Source organism: Mesocricetus auratus, unplaced genomic scaffold (genome assembly GCF_017639785.1).
Source record: "Mesocricetus auratus isolate SY011 unplaced genomic scaffold, BCM_Maur_2.0 Super-Scaffold_15014, whole genome shotgun sequence".
NCBI classification, from domain to species: Eukaryota; Metazoa; Chordata; class Mammalia; order Rodentia; family Cricetidae; genus Mesocricetus; species Mesocricetus auratus.
This window is the reverse complement of record NW_024429186.1, coordinates 63892499-63917478: the sequence shown is the minus strand read 5'-3', so window position 1 is coordinate 63917478 and position 24980 is coordinate 63892499. Positions and strand designations below refer to the sequence as shown.

The following is a 24980-nucleotide window of genomic DNA, read 5'->3' as shown; positions in this document are numbered from 1 at the left end:
GACAGTTGAACTTGTGAACTCACATTCCTTTGGTTTATGACACTGTCGAGTCTGTTGTGAACAAGTGCACCAGAGCTATCTTCTCTTTACATGTTCATTGTCTTACCATCCGTGTGAGCCAGGAGCCTCTGCTGGACACATTTAGCTATGCAGTCCAGGCTGGGCAAGTTCCCTCCTCCTCCCAAGACTTCCCAGATGGTTACTCCCTCTTGTGGCTAATTCTCTAGTAGGGTTAGAGATGAAGTAGGATGTCTCTGAAATGCATTGCAAGTGTGGTCTGCACAGAGGATCGCTCTTCAGACTTTGAAGATCTCCTGAGTATTAATCACCCTGGTGGGAGGATGCTGTTGCAAATGTTAAGTCAACCACTGCAGCTCCAGCGTTTGAGTGTTCTACATCAGGGATATCAAGCTCCTGAGTCATTCTCAATTGATGAGACCTGTTACCAGTCATTGAAGATGGGGCTGCCAGTCCCTACACATTTTATTGCCTGGGCTGAGCATCCTGCTGCCTGTACATTTTAGCTTTTCAGAGTTGAAGCCAGCCTGATCTGCAAAACTGGCTCTCAAGGCTGTTTCTCACCCTAAAGATCAGGAAGTTAAATTCAGGCTTCCTGACTCATGGTTGTCCCCTGTCTCAGGTACCAGTGTAGGTTAGTTTAAACAAATAGGTACCCTCTCAGAATGGTAACTGTCCTTTGTGTCACATTGTGTGACACAATGGGATCCCTCTGCCCTGCTAACCTGTGTGCAGAGGAATGGATGCCTCACCAAAACTTGAGACTTGCAAGGGCTGCAGGCTAGCTTTGTGAGGAGGGGCATCTGCTTTCCCTTCTAACTTCTGAAATGCAGCAGGCTTTTCGACCCCTGTAGCCTGTTAGCTCCCAGCTGGTTTTAAATTTCCTTGGGCAGTCAGTCTGGTTTGTGACAGAAGTTGTTCAATGCTGTCTTACTGGTGTTCATCTTCTTCAACTCTGTGACCTTAACACAGTGTGCCTCTGCCAGTCCCTGAGTTGGGATCAGCACAGCCATCTGCTTCTGCCAATCTGTTTCTGGACTGCCAGGAAATTCCCTGAATTATTTATAGCGTAGCCTCAGCTGGTTGGCTCACCTACCTGTATCTCACAGTGGCTATGTCAGATAGTCACTCCTGACCTCGTTAGTACTTTCCTTTTCCCCACATGATGGAGGTTTTGTTTTTGTTTTACCAGCAAAAGCAGAGGGTTTGGTGTCTGAACTTGTTATCAAAGGCTTCCTGTTTACCCTACACTGACCTCAGAGGATGCCCTAAGTGTTCCAAAATCATCTCTCCATCTATGGATTTGATATGGGATTTTGATCTACATTGCCCCTCCTCTCTACTTACTAAATTTCTCTCTACTTACTCCTCTGGAAGTAAGCTCATAGTTTCTGAATGTTCCAGAGTCTTTCACTCTCGGCACACTGTCCAGCCGTGGGTCTCTGTGTTAATTCCCATCTACTGCAAGAAGCTTCTGTTGTATGGGTTGAGCAAGTTACAGTTATACGGGCATAGGATATATGGTCATCAGGAGTCATTTTATTGCTGTATTCCTTTTTTTTTTCACGATCCCACGTGGAGTTTTATTGGTGGACAGGGAAGAAAAGGGGTGTGTGTGGGGTAACCAACCTGTGCAGAGCTGAGAGAGAGATAAGATATGATGAGAGAGAGAGAGAGAGAGAGAGAGAGAGAGAGAGAGAGAGAGAGAAAGATGAGAATAAAAGAGAGGAGTAAAAGAAAACGTAAGCGGGCAGGGGTCAGTCCTTTAAAGGGGTCCTTTGCACCTGCGTGTTTCTTACAGAACTCTGGGCTGGCCAGAGTGCTGCCTGAGTGCATCCTGCCAGGTAACAGGGCAGGCCAGCGTAATGCCTGAACCTTTCATTCCAACCTTTATTTATGATTAAAAAGAGGTGGGGGTGTTAGACGTGGCCTGTTAGGGAATAAGGACATTGAGTTCTTAAGGCTGCTTCCTGCTGACCATCTTTGGGGGAACTTGAGAAAGCTGGGGTGTTGTCATATCCTGGGGTAGCTGGTTGTTCCATCACAGTCCAGGCTGTCTGGAACTCTGGCATCTCTGTAGATCTGGCAAGATGTTAGCAGAGTAGAGGACAAAGTTAGGTTAAAATTTTTTTTCTTGGGTCCTGGTATTTGAGGGGAAGATTGTAAGATGAGGGAGGGGCTCCCCAGGGGTCCCAAGATGAGGGAAGGGAGTCCCAGGGCCAGGGAGAGGTTGAATAATATCTGGAGTGAATCTGACCTGTTTGGATGGGTCTAATTTGGCTTCCTGGAACCTAAAAGAATCCTTTGAGTTTGTGAAAACATAAATATTAGACATATCAGCAGCAAGTTTGTGTTAGAAAAGACTTGGCTGAAAGCATTAACATTTTAAAAACTGACAGATATTTTTAGCACAATGAAAAGTACCTTTATTTTGAGCTTGTAGTTATGATCATATAGTGGTATAGTTGTTTAGCACTCTGTTAGAGTTAGATTAGTAGCTTATCAGAACTTTATTGATTAATGTTAAGAGTATGAAAAGTAGTATAATTAAAGAGAAACCGGGAACATATCTTATTTTTTTTAATGTCAACTTACTTTATTACATTACTGTTTTATATAGATAAACCTTAGAGCATATTAACCATAGTTTATTATAGCGAGACCAAAGCAGGGGAGACAGACATGACAGAGAGAGAGGATGAGAGAGGATGAGACAGAGATAAAGATGAGAGTAAGAGAGGAGTAAAAGAGCTATATTTCTTTTTCTCTTCTTTTCATTTCTTTCTTTGTTTTTCAAGACAGAGTCTCTCTGTGTAACAGTCCGGGCTGTTCTGGAACTTGTTCTGTAGACCCAGCTGGCCTCAAAATCATAGATACCTGCCAGCCTCTGCCTCCTGAGTGCTGGGATTAAAGGTGTGCACCACCATCAGCTGGCCTAGTGCTAAGTTTCTTTACAGGAATAGTAGTATTAGGCGTTTCGTGAGGCCCACGACTTACTACTCTCAGGCTCTTGTTCACTTAGCAGTGTCATGTATGGCTTCTGTCTCTGGAGCAGCCATAAATCCTCTGCTATGGTTACTCCCATAGCACTCACACCTATAATGTACCAGTGTATCTTGCAGACAGGCCACAAATAACCACAGGGATTGTATCTTGGAGATATTGATGATTACTTTTCTTCTTCATATTTGGGGGTTTCCATGGGACCCCTGTGGACTCAACAAGTTGTAGCCCATTCATGGCACTGGAGTTTTTACTTGGTGGCATAAAATGTCTAGTTGGAGTCACCTATTATTTGGTGACTCCATTTAGATTCCTTCCATATATGCATAGATTTTAGGAAGCTTCTACAGCGATAGGTAGGCCATTTGAAAAACCATATGGACTGAAAATGCATATTATTTTTTGAGACAGGTTCTCCCATTGACCTGGAACTTGCTGAGTCATGAGCCCCACAGATTCGCCGGTCTCCAGCTCTGCAGAGCTCCCATAACAAGGGCACTACCATGTCCAGATGTTTGTAAGTGTGCTCTGGAGATGGAAAGCAAGTCCTTGAGCACCTTATAGGCTGGGATATCTGCCATCTTCCTGAGGAGTTGAAAGGTTCAGGTATTATGTTGGCCTGCTCTGTTACCTGGCAGGATGCACTCAGGCAGCACTCTGGCCAGCCCAGAGTTCTGTGAGAGCCACACAGGTGCAAAGGACCCCTTTAAAGGACTGACCCCTGCCCGCTTACGCTCTTTTTTACGCTCGTCTTCCTCTTCATCTCATCTCATCTCATCTCTGTCTCTCTCTCTGTCTCTCTCTCTCTCTCTCTCTCTCTCTCTCTCTCTCTCTCTCTCTCTCTCTCTCTCTCATTTTATCTCTCTGCTCTGCACGGGTTGGTTACCTCTCACCCCCCTTTCCCTCCCTGTCTACCAATAAAACTCCACGTGGGATCCTTGAGTCACGGTTTGTGTCTCGTTACTGGGTAAACCTAGACATTTTAACAATATTGGTTCCCTGACCAGGAACCTAGACATTTTAACAACAGGAGTAGTTTAAACAACATTCTGAAATCATTTGGAGACTAAAATTAGGCCTTGACTTACAGTGGCGAAAAGAGCTAGCTAATGAAAAGTTAGCTGAGGCCTATTATAGTTTAATAACTGCTTAAGAACTACCAGACATTATTTCTCCTTCTTGTCTCGGTCTTCTCCTCCCCCTCTTCTCCTATTTAAAGACTCGGTCTCACTATGTAGCGTGGCTTAGCTGGTCTGGAATTTATAATGTAGACCAGATTATCTTCCATCTTGTAGAGACCCACCTACTTCTGCCTCCAAAGTGCTGAGATTAATAGGGTAGATAGCACATCCAACCTAGATAGTTTATCTTTCACTTATAAACAGAAATTTAAAACTTGTCATGACTTCTGTTGAGACCCAGGAAAAAGAAGCCATATATTTTGTTTGTTTGTTTTTAAATAGGAGGAGGAAGTGAGTGATCTCATTAACAGTGGATGAGGAATGCTCTTTAGTTAGCCCTTCCAGTGGGCCTGGCTTGTGTGAGCACTGAACTACAGGGAAAACACAGAACTGTGAATCACCAAGAGGCTGTGGGCAGTGTCTGCAGCTCCTTCTGTGGCTCAGCCTTAAAATCCAAACAAACATTCACAAGTTACAAGTTATTGGGATGAGTAACTCACATTCTAGCTGAAATAAATGAACACAAATTTTAACATTCTTTTCACTTCATTTGATTAAAGTTCAGCTAACTCGGGATAGAAAGCAATTCTGTTTTCATTATTCCCCACAAGTGTTAAGACTGAAGGGGGTCATATAATTTGTCAAGTACAATTCCTTCCTTGTTAGGATGAATTCTAGAGACATCAAGTAGCATAGAGTTTATAGGAAAGCTAGGACTCCAGAGTTAGAGGCCTCTTGATTCTTGGTTCCAAATTGCACCCCAAATACAATCAGTTTTCACATCTGAGTCTGTGTAAGGGATGAAATGTAGATTCTGGGTTTGGCAAGGTGAGAAAGTTGGTAAAGGTGTTTACCACAAAGCCTGACAACCTGAGTTCGATCCCTGGAACCCACATGGTGAGACGAGAGAACCAGCTCTTGTGAGCTGTTGTCTGACTTCCACACACACACACACACACATCATAGCGTGTGCATGCCCTGCTTCCAAATAGGTAAGTACATGTAGAAACCATTTTTAAGAAGGTAGACGTGGGGCTGGAGAGATGGGTCAGTGGTTAAGAGCACTGACTGTTCTTCCAGAGGTCCTGAGTTCAATTCCCAGCAACCACATGGTGGCTGACAACCACCTTGAATGAGATCTGGTGCCCTCTGCTGGCCTGTAGGCAGAAGGCTGTATACACAATAAAATAAAAAAAATATATGTATATATAAAAAGAAGGTAGACGTAGGAGCTAGGGAGATGGCTCAGTGTGTAAAACCATAGGTTTAATTCCCAGCATTCAATAAAACAAACAAGATATGAATTCCTCCCCACTCTCAGAGAGGGTGAGATGCAGGAATTTGCACTTTAACATGATTTTGAAGAACTTCTGATTCAGGTAATCTTCAGATCACACTCTGACAGAACACTGGGCAGCTGCACAACTGTGAATTCCCTTAGAACAAGCCTGCTATTTCCAGGGTCAGACTTTAGCGGCAGTAAACTAACCTCACTTGGGGAGTGGAGGTGCCTCCGTCCTATTGACTATCATTTGGATTTTTTTTGGGGTGGGCTGGTAGGGCGATGTTCTTAGAGATGGAGCCCAGAGCCCCGCACATACCAGGCAAACCCTCCACCACGGAGCTATTTCCCCAGGCTCTGGCCACTTGGTAATTTTTCAAGACAAGTTCCCACTAAATTATGCAGACTGCCTTGCACTTGTCATTGTCATGCTTCGGCCTTCCCGGTAGCTAGGATTACAGATCTGTGCCACCAGGCTTACCTGGGGACTTTACAGATAGAAAGGTCCACTGCGCAGACATGCTTTCTCACAAAGCAAGTGCATGGTGTCTGAGGAGTCTCAGAGCTGGAGCCTCTGAGAAAGGTTAAGACATGATGTATATAGTTGGTTCCTGTATCCCTACCACCTAGATTCCACAACTAGCATTTTGATATATATATTTTATATGTAGATTATGTAGATTCTACAACCAGCATTTCCTATGTAGACTATGTAGGTTCTACAACCAGCATTTACTATATTTGCTTCCCTAGCTGTATGTATCTCGTCTTTCCATCCCAAGAACAAGATTATCTTGCTTGCTTGGGTTTTCAATCCCCCCTCCATCTCTGCAGTGCTGTTTTTAACCCTTCCTTTTGGCACAGCTAGTTGCTAACGCTTTTGGCATCCCCGCGTTATAACCTTCTTGAGATGGAATCTGTGCCTCTGGTGTTAGAGTGCATCTTTACACCTGTCAGCAGGCAGCCGGTGAAGACTGGGTGATTACATTTTGTCTTACTTTCATCTATAATTTTATAATTAACACTGCTTCACATTTCTGTGTGGGTAAATTTTCAGCTACCTCAAAACCCAGTGGATTAAAATATGAATTCATCTTTCCAGTAACACAGACATTAAATTTTAGAGTGATTTTTAAATCCCTTTTTATAGAGTTCCATAGCCAACCCGCTTCTCCGAAGAATATTTTTCTTTGAAGTATCAGTCACTACCTCATTATGCTCATTACTATCTTACGGAAAGCCACCAGCTTATTATAAGTGAGTGCTAATCTCCTTGTCCCCACTACTCTGAAGAGCATGTCTGCCTGCCCCTAAATTCTCTTTTCTCTGCAGTCCTGTGCACTGCATCCTGGGTAGTCCTTCTAAGCCTTTAAATTTTATTCCTTTAGCATACATGTGGAGGCTAGAGAGTGACCCCCAGAGAAGACTACATCAAGACCTCATCCTCACTGCCTTGTTTTTAAGACAGTGTCTCTCACTGAACTGTGGCTCACCTTTGGGTTATCTGGCAGGGCAGCAAGCCTCACAGATCCATTTGTCTCTGCCCCACTAGTGCTGAGGTATAAATGCTACAAGCGCTGAATTTTATATGGGCTCTGGGGATCTGAACTCGGGTCTTCATACTTGCACGGCAAGAACTTTACCCAGAGCCATCCCCTGAAACCATTTCTACTCGTGTCATTTCTCTTTTAAAGCCTTCAGTGGCATCTTATTACCTATAGGTCCAAAGCTTGAAATGCCTTCTCCATCCCTAGTACCAAGAGAAGGCCTTTTCATTCTTCAAAGTTTGGTCATATGGTCACAACTTAAATTTTTGTTTGTTTGTGTGTGTGTGTGTGTGTGGGCACACTCATGCTACAGCAAACATGTGGACGTCAGAGGATAACTTTTCCAAGGTGTGTGTGTGTGTGTGTACGTGTATGTGTGTGTGTGGGCACACTCATGCTACAGCAAACATGTGGACGTCAGAGGATAACTTTCCCAAGTTGGTTCTCCCCTTCCACCTTGATGTGGGTGCCAGGGATCAAACTCAGGCCACCAGGTAGCAAATGTCTTACCTGCTGAGCCGTCTTGCTGACCGTTTTTAACATGCGGATTTATCACTTGATAGAGAAGTATTCTGTTATTCTACATTCCATAGACATCCAGATGTCCAGACATCACAGACCACATACTAGCAGTGTGTGTCCATGTCTGACCTGCCATTAATAGACAGAAAGTCCTTGGGTTAAGGACTATGTCTGAAACCATTTCACACAGCCTTGGCTCCTTTGCTGACTGGCAGGTCCAGAACTGTGACTTGTAGGTGGGATATGGCATTACGCAAAAGCTGGAAGAACACTTTTCAACACTTTGGGTTACCAAAGGCGAGAACACGGAATGGGAAGGGATAAAAGCTGAGGATAGTTGTCTGATTATAATTAGGCACTGAGGGATTTCAGCTTTGAAGATGGTCATGTTTTCTCACAAACAGCCTTACATTAGGACTTCAAAGTCAGTCAGACGAATGCCAGAAACAGGAGATGAGCCTCAGTTTACCCACAGTTATACAAAACTCAAGTAAACAGTACCTCAAATGTGGGCCCAAGAATTACATTTTGCTAGTATGGTTAGACACATCCTTCAAAAGAAACATTTCAGAACAAACAAACAAACAAAAACAACCCCCCCAAAAAACCAACTTCATAATTACTTTCCCAATCCAAATATAACAATGGGAATGGTTTTCATGTTTTGTTACAGAGGATGCAATACATACATTCCTTTTTATTTTCAGGTAAAAGGCTAATAGGCCAAATTTTAAGTTTCTTTGGGATAAAATACTAACATATTCAAATAATTAATCTCGTGTTACCTGGTCTTTAGGGGACAGACTGACTTCTTGTAGTCCTGTTGTCACCTCCTTCTTTTTGTCTCCTTCCTGACTCCACATTGTTACCACCTGTAGTGTTTTTTTTCTTACCCTGTTTGGGGGACTACCACCCAGTCCTCAAATAAATACATGGAGACTTATTCTTTCTGATGAATGCCTGGCCTTAGCTTGGCTTGTTTCTAGTCAGCTTTATATAAAGTTATCCTGTCTCTTTCTAACTACATTTTGGCTCTGGGCTTTTTTGTTTTGTTTTGTTTTTTGAGACAGGGTTTCTCTGTGCAGTCCTAGCTATTCTGGAACTCACTCTGTAGACCAGGCTGGCTTTGAACTCACAGCCTCTGCCTTCTGAGTGCTGGGATTCAAGGCGTGTCCCACCACCACCCAGTGACTTTGGGCTTTTTACCTCTCTTTATTCTGTATATCTTCCTTTCCTTCTTACTCTGTGGCTGGCCCCTGGCATCTTCCTTTCCTCCATTTCTCACTTCTTGATCTCTCTCTTTTCTTGAGCCTAGATTTCTCCTCCTATTTACTCTCTCTGCTTGGCAACTCCACCTATCCCTTTCCTGCCTAGCTATTGGCCATTCAGCTCTTTATTAGACCAATCAGGTGTTTTAGACAGGCAAAGTAATAGCTTTACAGAGTTAAACAAATGCAACATAAAGCATGCAACACATCTTTGCATCATTAAACAAATATTCCACAGCATAAGCGAATGTAATACATCTTCAACTAATATTCCACAACATGGACCCATTTTTTTCTCATCAAATCCCAGCCCACTCAGGCCCTTTGAAGCCCAGTGTCAGTCAGTAAAATCCCTTTCTGACACGACTAGTGTCCTGCACTAACACCCACCTGAAGATCTTGCCCATTGTTGCCTTGCTTTCAAGAGGCCAGTTGGGACCCTCTCCGGGAAGCTCAGCCTGACACAATAATCTCAGATGCCTAGTGCTTTCTCAACTGAGATCCCTGCTCACCCTGTCCCACCCTTCTAAAGCCTGAAACACATGCTCTGGCTACTTATTGTACTCACCAGCTTTTATTGTTACCTCAAAGGACTGCCTGGAGATTCTAATTCACAGGCATTCTGGAATAGGCAGGGGTTTGCTGCTTCCGGGTCCCCTCTGACACACAGCACAGCAAGCAGCCACCTGAGACTCTGTAGAGCTCAGAGGCAGCCTTCTGGGACCTAGCATCCGTCTCCCACACTAGTGTTCCTGAGGCTTGTCATGCAAGTGTCGGGGGAGCAGGCATCTTCTCCACCTTCTCATTGTGTGCTAGGTTAGATCTGGAGATCTCCAGGCTCCTGTATACTTGGTCTCTGATGCCCTCAAGGGGCCTTGTCCAGGCTTGCTGCTCACCTGGCATGGGGACCTTCTTCCTTGGGGAATCCCTTCTCTCCGTGAGACCCTGGGAAGCAAATTTATTCATGCTTCCATAACTTAAAATAAAAAAACAACAGTTAAAAGTAGGACCATGGGGTTATAGTGATGCATGCCTTTACTAACCAACTGAGAGATGGGGCAGGCATATCTCTGTGAGTTCCTGGGCAGCTTGGTCTACATAGTGAGTTCAAGAACAGCCAGGGCTACATAGTGAGACCATGTCTTAAACACCATGATATTTATCTCAGCACTTGTTGTTTGTATTACATACCAAAGAACTGCTTTTATTCTGAGATTATATGGAGGGAGCGTGCTAATAAAGCTTGCATCATCAAAATTCGTGTTAATAAACACAATTCACAATTTTTGTTTCATAGTTTATTTTTAGAAAGACCAAAATAGATGTTTCCTTACATGGTATTTAACTTGTGTATTTTAAGGATATTTGCTTTTTGAACACTGTTTCATAGACAAAACTTTTATACAAATACAGCTGTACTTTATAGGAAGGTACTACAGGGTAAACCTTGAGACAACACACCAATCATTCGCTCTTGTTGGCTTAGCATTCTTCTGGTATCATATAGCAAAGCAAGGTGCAGCTATATTAAACTTGCTTCTTGTAGCTCCAATCTTTATAACTAAGAAATCCACTGTGAATTAACAATATAATTGGACTGATATCAAGAGTATTCTGGCCATAGGCACATCACCACCATTGCGTCTGATAGAGCTCACTGAGAACTGCCAAAGGGGGTAACAGGAGTGGCACTGTGGCAAAGCTGTAGGATAAAATATTTGAACTGTATGCTGTCTGCCCTCTATTATTCTGTGTCCCCACGTTAATACACTCTTATCGTCTAGAAATGGAAAGTACTCAATCACATAACACATCCCAGGTTTCAAGACTGGTACAAGTGTAAATGCGAAGGATGATGGCAACAGAAATTACTGTAGGGATGAAGGAGACTGTCTGAAGCTGCAGAGCAAATGGTGGTGGATTTAGAGGGCGAAAGAGGGCAATGAGGTTAAGGCGTGACCTGAAAAATGATGCTAGGCCCATACCAAAGAAGCTCTGAGGGCAGTGTGGGAGGGAAGTTTTGAAAGGTGAGCTGGAGGGCAGGTGAGGTAGTTCAATGGGTAAAGGAACTTGCTGCCGGGCCTATTTACCTGGTTCAATCCCCAGGACCCACATGACAGAAGGAAAGAGCCAATTCCTGGAAAATGTCCTTTGACATCCATGCTGGCTTTATGGCATGCATCTCCGCACTATGAATAATTGTAAAAAGCTAAAATAAAACCCTCTGGTACCAACCTTTGAAATCTGGACTTGGTTCTGAGTGATGGGTCTGAGATTCTGGTGCATGCAAGAACCACCTGGCATGTAGCTTGGTGACTAGACAGCTTTTGACTTCTAAGACTGTGATTTAGCACTGCATTTCAAGAGGTCCTCTTGATGAGACCCATACCAGCTGAGATGCTATCTTCTACAGAAATTTAAGAGTCCCTAATGTTGCAGAGACAGTGGGATGGCTAGAATGAGAATCCCCACCTCAGGCTCATATGCTTGAACCCCAGTTGGTGGAACTGCTTGGGAGGGATTAGGAGGTGTGGCCTGGTTGGAGGAGCTGTGTCACTGAGGGAGGCTTTGAGGCTTCAAAAGCCTATACCATTCTAGTTGACTCTGCCTCATGGTTATTGTCTCAATATGTAAGCTCTCAGCTATTGCTCCATCCAGCATTATGCTCGCCTGCCTGCTGCCACCCCACCATGATGGCTATGGAATAATCCTCTGGAATTGTAAGAAAGTCCCCAGTAAACTCTTTATGATCCCTTGGTCATGGTGTCTCTTCACAGCAATAAAAAAGTAAATAAGACACATTTCAATTGTCCTATAAGCTCTGAAATTTTTGTTTGTTTTTGTTGTTTCAGGCAGGGTTTCTCTGTGTAGCCTTGGCTGTCCTGGAACTTTCTGTACAGACTAGGCTGGCCTAGAACTCATGGTGATCCAACTGCCTCTGCCTGTGCTGGAATTAAAGGTGTGTGCCACCACTACCCGTTCTGAAAACTCCTTTTTAGGCCCCAGGTGCCTCCTCTGACCTTATGCTATTTTTCTTAGTATTTCCAATTGTTTTTCATATTTTATTGGCTGATTTCATGAATAGGTAGTGTTGAGTGAAGCTTTTTCCTTGTCAGCCACTTTGGTTTTTCCCTACCAGTCGCCTGGGCTCTGCCGCATTGTAGTCCCCAAATAACACACAAGACACTGTATTAATTATGAACTGTTGGCCTTGCTTGTTTCTTACTGGCTAGCTCTGACTTAAGTATTTACTCCATAATTATTAATCTAAGTATTTCTCTTACCGGAGAATAGGGCCCGGACTTCTTACCCCTATGGCAGCTAAATGGTGACTCCCTGTGTTTCTCCTTCCCAGAGTCCTCCTGGACTCCTAGTCCCACCTATCTTGCTTCCCTATTGGCCAACAGTGCTTTATTGACATATACACAGGACTTCCCCATCAGGTAGACTATTGTCACAATGTGAACATGGAGGTGAGAGGACCACTCACGGAGTTGGTTCTCTCTTCTGCCACACGGGTCCCAGGAATTGAACTCAGATTGTAAAGCAGGTACCTTTACCCCCAGCCATCTTGCAGGCCTCTTGTTTATGTACTGAAAAGTACCTTTGCTCAACAATGTTTCTCTGCTATCTTTAGAGTTTTTGGCCTCTTGAACTTTGCTTTCTTTGCAAGTTACTACCCAAGGTTCTGGCTTATGAATAGTGTCTACATTAATGATCTGTTGGCTCCATACTGACAGAATAAATGTTACCAAACAGCAGTATCAAATACTAAAGCATTCTTTGCCACTTGTCTTGAAGAATAACAACCACACTTTTATCACAAGGGAATGTTGTGTGAATTTTTACTCTTGGTGACCAGACCTCACTACAGTTGATTGACTGTAGGGGAAACTTGATTCCGATCTCTGATGTGTAGACTTTGTCCTGCAGATAAAGAGTTACAACACCTTCTAAGCAATGCAGTGCTGTAGATAAAGACATATTCTAGAAACACTGCCTTGAAGACAGCTTGCAAGAAGGTATATGAGCCATCAAAATGAACACATTTAAAATAATTCTCAAGGTGAGTGCTCAAAATGAAAACTTTTCTACTAACTCTTCCCCTGCAGAATCAACTCTTATTTCAATCAACTAATAGGTTGTGGGGCCACAGAGATTGCTTAGTGGTTAAGAGCACTGGCTGCTCTTCTAAAGGACTTGGGTTCAGTTCCCAGCACCCACATGGTGGTTAACAGCCATGTAATAATTGTCTGTAACTCATTCTTGTGGATCTGATGATTTTTTTTTTTTTTTGGCCTGCATGCCTCGGCCTTTTATAACTTGAAGTAATGGCAAAGGTGTGCGTCATTTTCCTTTTGAAGATTAAAAAAAAAAAAAAGAGTGTGTGTGTGTGTGTGTGTGTGAGAGCACATGCGCGTGCGCAAGTCCCATGGCTGTAGTTACAGGATGTTGTGAATTGCCTGATGAGGGTGCTGGGAGCTGAACTCTGGTCTTTGGAGAGTACATGACCTTAACCACTGAGTGACCTTTCCAGTTTTGTTACTTTACTTTACATGATTGTGTTCAAGACATGAAAACCATATCTGTTGCATCGTACATGCAATATTTTCTACAAGTGTTTACCAGATTCTAAATTGAGAGATTAAAAAACACTTAGGGGTGCTTAGAGAGATGGCTCACTCAGAGGTTAAGAGCATGTATTGCTTATATCCACAGCCACATCAGGCACAACCACCCGTAACTCCAGCTCCAGGGGAGCCCCTAGTCTCCAAAGGCCCCTGCACTCACATGGACATACCTACAGACAGACACACATGATAAAAATACATCTCTGAAAAATATTTAGGAAGTATCTTGTTTGAAACATTCTAAAATCTTAGAAAGACTGAGGCAAAAGGCATCCATATTAGGGACAATTCAACTTGTGCCTAATTTAGTAAATAAATGAATTAACTAGCAACAAGTCTCACTATAGAAGTTAGAGGATGAGATGACTTGTTGGATGACTTGGAGAAAATGACTTTTCTGTGTACAGTGCTATTCTCATTATAGATATGAAAATCAAATGTGTATGTTGATGGGTTTTTGAGCCCCTTGAGCACAAAAAAGCTACAAAAAGTAAAGGTGAAGTCACTTCCAAATCTATTATTTTTCCTGATTTCCCCCCCTATCTGCCATCATTTCTAATTAACAACGTTCCATGAACTTGGAGTGCCTTTCTCCACAAGTGTCTCAGGCAGTTTTTATAAGAATTGCTTCAACTCCATCCAGGGCTGTGAGTCAGCATTTTACCTAGGCAGAAAATCAAGATTACTTAAAGTAAGTAATGTAATCTTTCTGAAAGACATGCACATGTCCTTGGAGGAGATTTAAGAAGAATTGGGGTTTCGAAGCTTATGAATAGTTTATTACATTTCAGCAACTGCATTGTGAATCAATAAAACAAAAGTTAAGGATAATGAGCTCAAGCTATTGATTCTTAAGTTCCAAAATAGAACCTTACAGGAAAGCTATGAAAAAAGGATTTCAGGGTGTGTGCGCAACAGGAATTTGAAGTGTCAGAACAGACTCAGGGAAGATTCCTCAGCTACCTCAGATGTCTAGTTCTGGTCATTAGAAATATTTATTTTTCATTTTAAAAATACCTTAAAGATTTTACTATTTATTTTTTATCTATGTATGCTGGTGCACATGGGAGCCCTGTACAGAATGTTAGGGTCTATCCATGCTGGGCACTGAACCCAGGTCCTCCTGAAGAGTAGCAAAAACTCTTCACTACTGAGTCATCACTACGTCCTAGTTTATACTCTTAAAAACATATTTTAAAGTCAAGTCAGAGGAGTTTGCAAAAACCAGTGTTGCCTTTTACAAATGAGTCATTTGTTTTCCCAATTTCTTTATTTTTGTGACTGGGTCTCTTGATAAAGCCCTGGCTGTCCTTGAGTTTGCTATCTGGACCAGGGTGACCTGCAAGCGACAGAAATCTGCCTGCCTCTGCCTCTTGAGTGCCGGGATTAAAGGAATGCGCCAGTATGCCCAGCTTGGATCCAGGGTTTTCTTGCCTAAACACATGGCAGATCTGAGTCTTCCAATGAAGGGGAAAAACAAACAAACAAACACACATACACACACTAAGTAGAGTCCAGGTTGCTTTATATCAGGAAGCAGCTGTGGAAGCGGGTCTTTAAAACTCAATTAGGTGCGTGTATGGTCCGTTGGTATCCAGTTTTAAGACTTGCCTGTTCCCGTAGGTGCCGTGCGCCACGACCACGCCCGCCTCCGCACACTTGCTGTTGGCGGCTAGCGCTTTCTCACACAGACACACGAACTGAGAGTACAGTTCCGAGCCTTCCTCCTTCCCAGAGTTACAGTGATACTGCATGCTTCTTCCCTTCACCCTGCCCCCGAGCGTGGCTTGGGGGATGATAAGAACGTCACCAGGCAGATCCAGGATAGAGACGTGTTTGCCGTTTTCTGTTTCACTTAACTTCACGTTTAACAGCGTATTAACTGGGTAGGGGAAAAAAAGGTAAAACATTTTGAAGTGAAAAACAAACATGAAGAAAACCATCAATCTTTTAATTGGTTACCAAATTTCATATTTAAAACCTGTTTAAAAACTCAGTTTCTATATGTTAAAAAGGGCGTTTTACACACACACACACACACACACACACACACACGAAAATTCTGATTTTCATACAGAAAATACCAAGGTGCTTCAAATGTGACCCAACAATTAGGCTCTCCTACATAAAGTTCATACAGAAAGGTCTATATTCAAAAATTTAACTGTACATTAGAACCTCAAATATTGCTGCCTCTGGGGAACACATGAATGTTTGTTTCTCTGCTTGTTTTATTTCATAAACAAATATTCCCTGGTTCAATTTCATTATAAACCAGATGATTTTATAATCTCACAATTTTAGGCACTATTTACATGGACTAACACTTTCTAAATAAGGCTTATTGGGGAAATGCAAGGGCAAAATTCATTATTACACTTTAAAATGTAAACAAAAGATACAGAGCTACTGACAGCATAAATGTGTATGTGTATGTATATGCATATAGTGGAGGCTGGTGTGTATGCGTATGTATATAGTGGAGGCTGATGTATATGTGTATGCGTATGCGTATGTGTATAGTGGAGGCTGGAGAGAAGACTGGGTTGTTAAAGTACTGGATTCTCTCCCAGAGGACTGATATTTGGTTTCCAACATCCACATGACAGCTAACAACTGTCTCTGACTCCAGTACCAGAGGATCAATGCACTCTTCTGGCCTCTGCAGGCAATGCAGACACATATGTGCAAGCAAAACAGCTATACACTTAAAATAAAATCTCATAAGCCGGGCGTTGGTGGCGCATGCCTTTAATCCCAGCACTCGGGAGGCAGAGGCAGGCGGATCTCTGTGAGTTCGAGGCCAGGCTGGACCGACAGCCTTGAAAACAATACAGAGAAACCCTGTCTCGAAAAACCAAAAAAATAAAAATAAATAAAAAAATAAAATCTCATAAACAAATGAACAAACAAAAAGCCAATCCCCAAAACTGCATGGTGATGTTTTTCATAGCACTGAGATTGTTTACCCAAATCACCACAAACATATATGTGTATTTAGAAACCTAAATTCAGAAAACCTTTTTTCTTCCTTTCTTTTTTCCCGAGACAGGGTTTCTCCATAGTTTTTGGAGACTGTCCTGGAACTCTCTTTGAAGACAAGGCTGGCCGAGAACCCACAGAGATCTGCCTGCCTCTGCCTCCAGAGTGCTGAGATTAAAGGCGTGCGCCACCACCGCCTAGCCAGAAAACCTTTATATCTCATTAACCATTTTGAAGTAAATAAGATTTATATAGACTTAGGTTCTCCCTCCCTCTACAAAGGTAAACATGAACTCTTCTCATGAAGAACAGAGCAAGTAGTAAGGAATTCTATAAACCTTACACGCCTGTCCTCAGCCCATGCTTTAAAGGTACTCTTTCCACTAGGCACGAAACAGCACGGAACAGCCTTTCATCCCACGTAGACAGATCTTTGAGTTCCAGTCCAGCCAGGGATACATAGACTTTTTTTTTTTACTTAGAAAGTGATTTAATGTATTTAAGACAAAATAAAACATCCTTAGAATTTTTTTTCTTGTTTTTTTTTTTTTTTAAGACAGGTTTTTGCTGTGTAGCTCAGACTGACCTGGAACTTTCCATCTTGCTGTCTCAGCCTCTCGGGAGGGTGTTGGGATTACAGGATCTGGGCTGCCAAACCCAAGTCCCTGAAACTCTTTTAGTGAAAAAAATATTTTGAGAAATTCACAACTTTTCTAAAATACTATGTTGCTAGCTGCTGAGGTAAACAATTCAATCTAGAAAATTCCTCAGAGGTAGTCCTGGATTGGACAGCTCCCAACCTCTGAACAGAATGGGTGGCCAGGGCCGTCTACAGGGCTGGATGCAGGTGTGGGTGGCCAGGGCCGTCTGCAGGGCTGGATGCAGATGTGGGTGGCCAGGGCCGTCTGCAGGGCCGGATGCAGGTGTGGGTGGCCAGGATCTCCACTTGATTAGATCCAGCACCCTCAGAAGCGGGGCTTTCGCTTGTGGCCCGTGTACTGGGTGTCAGGTCTGGCCTCCTTGCCTTGGCACCTGCGCCTCTCCTTCTTCTCTAGAACCCATTCCCTGCTCTTCTTCAGCAGGTCCCGCCGTGCCCTATAGTGCGGGGCCCTCTCACTGGTGAACGCGAACTCAGTGGCCTGGTCTGCATCCTGACTTTCAGTCAGCCCCTTTGGCAGGGAGGTGGAAGGCCCAGAAAACAGACAGAGGTAGAACTTCTTTGCTTTGGCACTGTTGGGGAAGTCCACCACCACGCCACCGGCAAAGCCCGCCCTTGTGGCCTGGGCTGTGATCAGCTCCAGCTGCTCCGAGTTCTCAGGGTACAGCTGCAAGCCGGCTCGGGCCCTGTGGACAAGGGCGGAGTACAGAGAAGAAAAGAAGCAGTAGAGGCGCCTGGCAGGGACGTCCGACTTCTTGTTTGCATTGCAGAGCCACTGAACAGCTGAGATGCTAATGCAGCCATCAAAAGAACCCGGTCTGAAAGCGATCCCCTGGCCCAGGCCCCCGAGCAGCAGGTCTCCCTCTATGTCTCGGTCCAAGCCAGCATCCAGCATGGCAGGGCTGATGTCAATGCCCACCCAATAGTGCCCCTCTTCTGAGATAAAGTCTCCACTCAGTCCAGAACCGCAGCCAATGTCCAACAGAAAAGAGGGCTGAACCTCTGGCAAACAGAGAAGCTCCAATGCTCGCTCAGTCATCTTGGCCTGGATGTCAATCATCCGTGTTGCGAACGTATTTCCGGGCTGCATTCTGGTCATAAAACAGCTCTGGCGGCCCGCTGTGCTCGGGTCTGCCGCTTCGAGACGCCATCTCCGGGGCACCGCAGCAGCACGCTGGTGCCGGCCCATAGACTTTTTTTAAAAAGGCATGTTTTCTAGTCTGGTTGATTTCAATTACTACATATTCTGTAGTAAACACCAGTAAGGAACTGGCTATTACCCTACTCTACTAATCGTGGTAAAGATCAGTCGATTCCTAACCTAGGTTGCAAGCCTCATCACTTTTCAAAGCCTCGTCACTTTTCATTTAACTAACATTTCTCTTTAAACACCTGTGTAATTCTCTGTTGTGAACAGGACCCTGCCTTATAGCCAGCAGCCCTACTGACTACATCTCAGGAAACAGAAACTCTCCAGAACATCATCGCAACTGAAATTACTATTTAGCTACCCAGGCTTCAGGCTCATGACACACTAAGTTAGCAATTTTGGATTAATAGGCATTGAGCAGGAATACCATTTTTTATTATACTTTCACACACCTCCCTCTACTGGCTGTAACTGAGAACTCACATGTCGGTATGTAGAAGTAAATACAGCAGAAAGAAATAGAAGCAAGTTAAACTGAAATGAGATGACAATTAATAGCATGTTAGAAACTTAAAGAACGTAAGATGGGTTAGTAAATACCCCCAGTGACATGGACAGGAAATCAAGCTTTGACAGACCCCTGGTCTTGGTATAATTATACTGAAGACGAACTGAGGAAGAGTCTATACATTTCTACGATAGCTATGGTATTTCAGACGTCATGGACATAGCTGGTTATATAAGGCTTGATTGGACAGGTCTGATCCGTGAGTAAGTATGAAGTGGGCTTTAAGAGAACCTCATCACACTGGCTCACTCATGGAACAGAGGGGAGTACAAACTACTCTCTCAATAAATGCTTGTTTGTTACATGATTCACAAAAAGACTTAGGGTAGGTGTCCTCTGCATTTTCAATAGTCTTACACATGTATTTAGAGTGAACTCATAAAAACAAAGGCAGAAACATACAGGTTTAGTCACTGTAAAACAAAATGCAGCTTGGGTTTGGTGGGCTTATTTTACCTCATTATATAATTAAGACATAACAAGACAACTTTGCAAGTCATTCTTTGTTTTTTTGAGACGGGGTTTTGAGTTCCTGGGTGTCCTGGAACTCCCTCTGTAGACCAGGCTGACCTGGGACCCAGAGATTTGCCTGCTTCTGCCTCCCAAGTGCTAGGACTAAAGATGTGATCCACCACTGCCCAGCTACAAATGACCAACATTTTATTTTTGTATTTGAAGAATATTATTACATTCCTATGGACAACAGGAACGACCAAGGTAAAATACTAATTTAGGAAAATGAGCAGAATGTTTGACACCTCAACATCAGGACCTGACAAATACCTCCAGGTCAGAAGGAGCTCCATCTCATCTTCTCAAGCCCTCAAAGGCTTCTCCTACAGGTTCAGATTCCAGACTATTATAGTCACTAGCTTCCATCCTCACCCGTCACAGTCCTTTCCCAAGTAGTTTTCACACCTTGACAAAGTTGTCAGGCAAGTTTGATATATCAGAGCAAAATTTCCTTAGTTTTGACTTTCTGGATAAGGTGTAATCAATGGGTTATGTGCCCATGAGTTTCATTTTCATTAATCTTGTCTAGGTTAACTTCTGAGAGCTTTAACTATCTGCTTATATTGTTTTTTCTTTGGTGACATGGCCAGCTCTCTTGTTCAGAGGCTGGCTTCTAACCCCAGTCCCCCGATTAGTTGGAACTATAGGCACATGACACTGTGCTCAGCTTAAATTACTTATTACTCTAATTTGTGCCATATTTTACCAGTGAGGAACATATAAACTACCCCCCAATGTTAGGAATAGTTCCATTATTTCAGGATTTTTTCTGAGCATAACTTTTGAACCAAATACTGCCTTATAACAGTATGTGATTTGATTCAGTACATCTGAACCCATGGGATTATCTATCACAAGGAATGTGCAGGGCTGTGGACTGTATAGAATACTGGAAAGCTGTAGCAGCTAAGTTAGGTCCCTGAACATTTACTCTGTTTTCTATATCCTCAGAGGAAGTATGGCTGTGACATCACTAAGACTGATTCAAGAACCAGGAAAACTACGTTTATATATTTATATAAAACCTAACATAAATGGTTGCTATAAATTCTCCTGTATCAGTGATATAAGGCTGAGTTGTCTAGATTTGATTCGACACACATGCTGTATATACATACATTGTCATTGACTGTCCCTATGAGGGATGCTCTTATCTGATGGGGAGAGGGATGGGACCATGCAGGATGAGGGGGACAAGAGGGTAATGGGAAGTAAATAAGGACAAAGTACATGATATGCTTCTATAAAACCTGTCATTTTGTAAAATGAACGAACACACACACACACACACACACATACACACACGCACGCACGCACACACGCACGCACGCACGCACGCACACATTCGGGGCATGGTAAAGAAAGAAAAGCAGCATCTGCTTGGAACTCCATGGCCTCCCACTCTCACAACCCTCTGCACTCTGGGCAGAAAGTGTGTTGTGCATATGGGCTCACGTGTCGTCTACAAACCACCCGCAATACTGTGATATTTTAAAAGAATTTCACCATATGTGCATCCTCTAAATTTTACAATAAGCAATATAATTAATTAATATACCAGAACAATTTAGGATCATGCTTCTCGGGGCTGCAGAGATGGCTCAGTAGTTAAGAGCCCCTGCTGCTCTTCCAGGGAGCCTGGGTCCCAGTCCCAGCAGCACATGCAGGTTCCAGGGGAATCTGATGCCCTCTTTGGCCTCTGAGGGCATCAAGCATATACGCGGCAGACATACAGCCAGGCAAAAACACCAATACACAAATAAAAGAGAAGAGAAAGAACAAACCAGCCAGCTACCCCCCATGCTCCTGGAGCTGGGCCTGCAATCCTAGCAACTCTGGAGGCTGTAGCAGAAAGACTGCACTCAGCACCCTCCTGGGATGTAAAAGGAATTGAAGGTCAGCTGGGTAAATTGTCAAGACCTGATTTAAGATTATTAAGAAAAACTAGTTTACAAAGAATTAGGTCTCATTATGGTATTTTTTTTCATTCAAAACGTTTTTGTTCAGATGTTAATTGCTAAAAAGGGCTTAGGACAGATACAGTGCAATGAGGGGCACTTCTTAACATGCTCTAGGCCTGGGCTTCGATTCCTAGCGCTACAACAAACAAAACAAAAAAGTAAAAACAAAATAAATCATGCTCATCAGCTGAGGTCAGTGGCAGAGCACTTGCTTAACATGTGTGTATTCAGAGGCAGAACTTTTCTTTTGTCCTGACTGCCCAGTTTCAAACAACCACACAAAAGCTTATATTAAATACAGAACGCTCGGCCTATAGCTCAGGCTTATTACTAACTAGCTCTTACAACTTAAATTAACCCATTTTTATTCATGTACACTTTGTCAAGTGGCTTCATGGCTTTACCTATTCTCGAGCACATATTGGTGTTCTGGAGGCTAGCTTGCATCCCTTTCTCTGACTCCACCTTCTTCCTCAGTTTGCTTTCCTGCCTTACCTTACTCTGCCTTGCTATAGGCCAAAGCAGCTTCTTTGTTAACCAATGAGAGCAAAACATATTCATACCACACAGAAGGATTATCCCAGAGCACATGTACAAGTCCTAGGTTCAACCCCAAGCCCCATAAAAACAAAACACAACATACTCCCACCCAAACCAATACAGTGGTTTTGTACTTTCTGTCCATTTGCTCTCTGATAGTCCCGTCTTTGTACCGTTATTTGTCCTACATCACAGTGAGTTCAATACAACATTCCCCATACCCCTCTCTCTGTGAGCAGAGAGAAACACACATACCCATCTTGGGAAGAAGTTCTTTGTCCGCTCCCTTGAAGAAGCACACATAGATCACTAATCCTCTCTGGATCTATGAGAAATCACCACAGGAACCTAGATTAGAAAGAAGTCTACAGAGAAACAGCTCAATGGGGGACATTTTACAATGTTTCCAAGCATGGGGGTTAAAAGCCAAGGGAGAGAAATAAGAATAATTTTGAATTCTAATTATGGAAACCAAACTCTTTCTCCAGTCTTAATCACCATGATTATTTATTCCAAAAGTTAAGATTACAATACAGTAAAAGCTGTGAGGATCACAAATCACACGTTCTTTTGTTTCTACAAAGCCAGCAGAGCTTTCACTCAGCCTGGTCCAGAGCAGGCAAGGCTGACAGACTGAGGACTTAGCTTGCAGGCTGACTTCTCCAACACCAGATGAATTCCACTGTACCACACAGGACTGCTGAGCAAGCAACAGTGTCACTGACGTCCTTAGAGTAGTATTTCCTATTTCTAGAAACTCCAGGAAACTGCTCAATTGCTTTTTCTGTTATTGTGGCCAATGCCTCAAGTAAACCCAACGATTAAGCTTTGGAAATTATACTTACTCCAATAATTGTATATGAAAAGATTGGTTGTTATCAGGAATACACATTTTTTCATCTTATGTAATGACTTGGATTATTTTTTTTTCTGGTTCCTATAAGACACAGACTACAGGAAAATAAACAAGTGATAAATGACTTTGATGCTACTGTTAAAGTGATCGTTTTAGCTGTGATTTTGTGTTAATATGCTTGACTCTGGGAGCCTCACTTGATTCAGGAGCAACCACAAAGATTAAAGGAGTCAATAACTGCAGCTACTTAAAACAGTGCTGAGTTCACAGTATGACACAGGTGTTTATTAAATGTCATATAAAAATAAATTTAAAGGCAAAGGTACAATTTATTTCACATTTTAACTTCCAAAGCATTTTGCATGCTTCATACACAATTGGGACTCAATTTAACAGTTAGCGGCATTTACATTCAACTATATCTTTCTGGCTGTTTATATGCATGGTTTCCTGGTAAACATAGCTCTGCACTCATACTTGGCTTACCTGGAAAACTATTTTAATTGTGTGTGTGTGTGTTTGTGTGTGTGTACAATGGCAGGTGCCTGTGAAGCCTAGAGGAAGCCATCAGATCCCATGAAACTGGAGTTACAGGTGGTTGTCAGCCAACATGTGTGCAGAGAACTGAACTCCAGTTCTCTTCAAGAGCAACACTTGCTTTTAACTGAGGAGCTATTTCTACAGCCCAGCAGTCATTTTTATTTTTTTTAAAGGGGCAACTGTATTATTGGAGCAATAGGCAAGTACTTCTAACAGAATTCTGAGTTTGAGCCCAAGTTTTCCACACAGTCACATTTGGCACCTGGATGCCAGAATTAAGTACCTAGTTATTACCATAAACACCCACACTTCCCAATAACAGACAGCATTACTACTTCTATATGTTATTAATTTCAATAATGTGTCTTAACTTGTGACCTAAAAAAAGTCACTGTGACTTTAAAACGTTCAGTTCTTAGGAAGAAATACATTCCTTTGGGACAGCAAAGTCTACATGATTAAAACTAAGAAGAAGCAAGGTAACCTTCAAACATAATACCTCATTTAAAAAAACTTTGATAATAGAACAGAGTGAAGGATGATTAATTAATTACTCGTCAGCTCCTTAAATGTGTGGGAGGGAAGGAAAAGCCTTTGAAACAGCGTCTAAATTTTATAAACCCAAAGGGACAGTTTGGAAGGCTGCAATAAAACGTGTGATTCTGCGTCAGGAAATGTGGTGGGGACAGCAGAGGAATGATAAAGGGTGGACTCTACATGACTGAGTTCGGAATCTATCATCCAGAAGGCAACAATTAAAATAGGTAATTTTAAAGATATAAACAAATCTTCAGGATCTCAAGGAAAAGAGCGATGGCGAGGATACTGGAAAATTATTTAAAGTAGGGTTTTCTCCACATAGTTCTGGCTGGCCTGAAACTCAGTACACAGACCTGGATGGCCGGCCTTGAACTGCCTTCGGGAGTGCTGGGATTAAAGGCAACGCTGCCACCAAACCTGGTGACAGAGTTTTTAAATGCTTGCTTTAAGACCACCCGCATACACGGTTCATGGGTGATCTTTACTATGACGACAGGTCTGTGTTAAGGAGTGCTGGATGTGAAACCTACCATAGTGGAGGTGAATGAGATTTCCTAAAAATTCTGAGCACAGTTCTGCAGGTGGCTTACTTAAGGCAGAAGGATCACCCTCAGGTTGGGTTACAGAGAGAGCCAATGAGGAAAGGCCACCAGAAGCAAGTCCAAAGAGACAACGAGGCCGCCCACTAGGGTGAGCAGACGGGAAGGATCACCTCCCACGAGAGAGGAGAGAAAGGCCAGCACGGCCGTGGGAGAGGGGCCGGGCATTACCTCCACCCACTGAGCCGCGGCGTCCCCGTCGGCTGGGCGCACTTGGAGGTGAGCGTGCAGGCACTGCTGCAGGAGCGCGCGGGCCAGCACAGCGTTGCCGCCGTCCGCCATGGCTCGGGTCCGCGCTGCGCAAGCTCAGTTTAGGCTCCGCCCACCACCCGTAGCTTCGCCTAGGGAGGGCGGGGCCTCTGCGGTGCTCTCCTGAATCTCGGCTGAGCAGTTTATCCAAAGCGTGTCCCTAAGCCGAGTTCCCCGTTAATGAGGAGGGTTTGCGTTTAGAGAGACGTAATTTCATCCTCAGATACCTTGTTTTTGGTTTGATTTTGGAGATAGGGTCGCATAGAGCCGAGGTTGGTATCGGTAGCCATGTAACTGAGGCTGACCTTGAACCCCTTCCTTAATCTCCTTCCTCTACCCAATCGCAGGGGTTACAGATGTGCCTCTGCCCTG

The 24980-nt window shown here is 43.3% G+C and overlaps 2 protein-coding genes across 2 annotated transcripts; both read right to left on the bottom strand.

Annotated features, from left to right (window-relative positions):
- Positions 1 to 14960: 14960 nt before the first annotated feature.
- Positions 14961 to 24673, bottom strand: Dtd2 (D-aminoacyl-tRNA deacylase 2). Its single transcript, XM_040743109.1, has 3 exons — positions 24531 to 24673; positions 22080 to 22149; positions 14961 to 15334 (listed from the first exon to the last, which is right to left on the bottom strand). Exons 1-3 carry the CDS (start codon positions 24639 to 24641, stop codon positions 15009 to 15011), a joined length of 507 nt encoding a protein of 168 aa, XP_040599043.1. The 5' UTR covers positions 24642 to 24673; the 3' UTR covers positions 14961 to 15008.
- Positions 16975 to 19357, bottom strand: LOC101823117 (probable 18S rRNA (guanine-N(7))-methyltransferase). Its single transcript, XM_040743108.1, is given in 2 exon segments — positions 16975 to 18156; positions 18158 to 19357. Coding segments are annotated over 2 exon segments (843 nt in total). The 5' UTR covers positions 18244 to 19357; the 3' UTR covers positions 16975 to 17399.
- Positions 24674 to 24980: the final 307 nt, after the last annotated feature.

Coding starts and splice junctions, on each gene's coding strand:
- Dtd2 (XM_040743109.1), bottom strand. CDS start 24,641: ATGGCGGACGGCGGCAACGCTGTGCTGGCCCGCGCGCTCCTGCAGCAG. Junction 22,150..24,530: donor CCGCGGCTCAGTGGGTGGAG/GTAATGCCCGGC, acceptor GATTTCTCATAG/ATCCAGAGAGGATTAGTGAT. Junction 15,335..22,079: donor AGAACTTCTTCCCAAGATGG/GTATGTGTGTTT, acceptor TCCCCTACCCAG/TTAATACGCTGTTAAACGTG.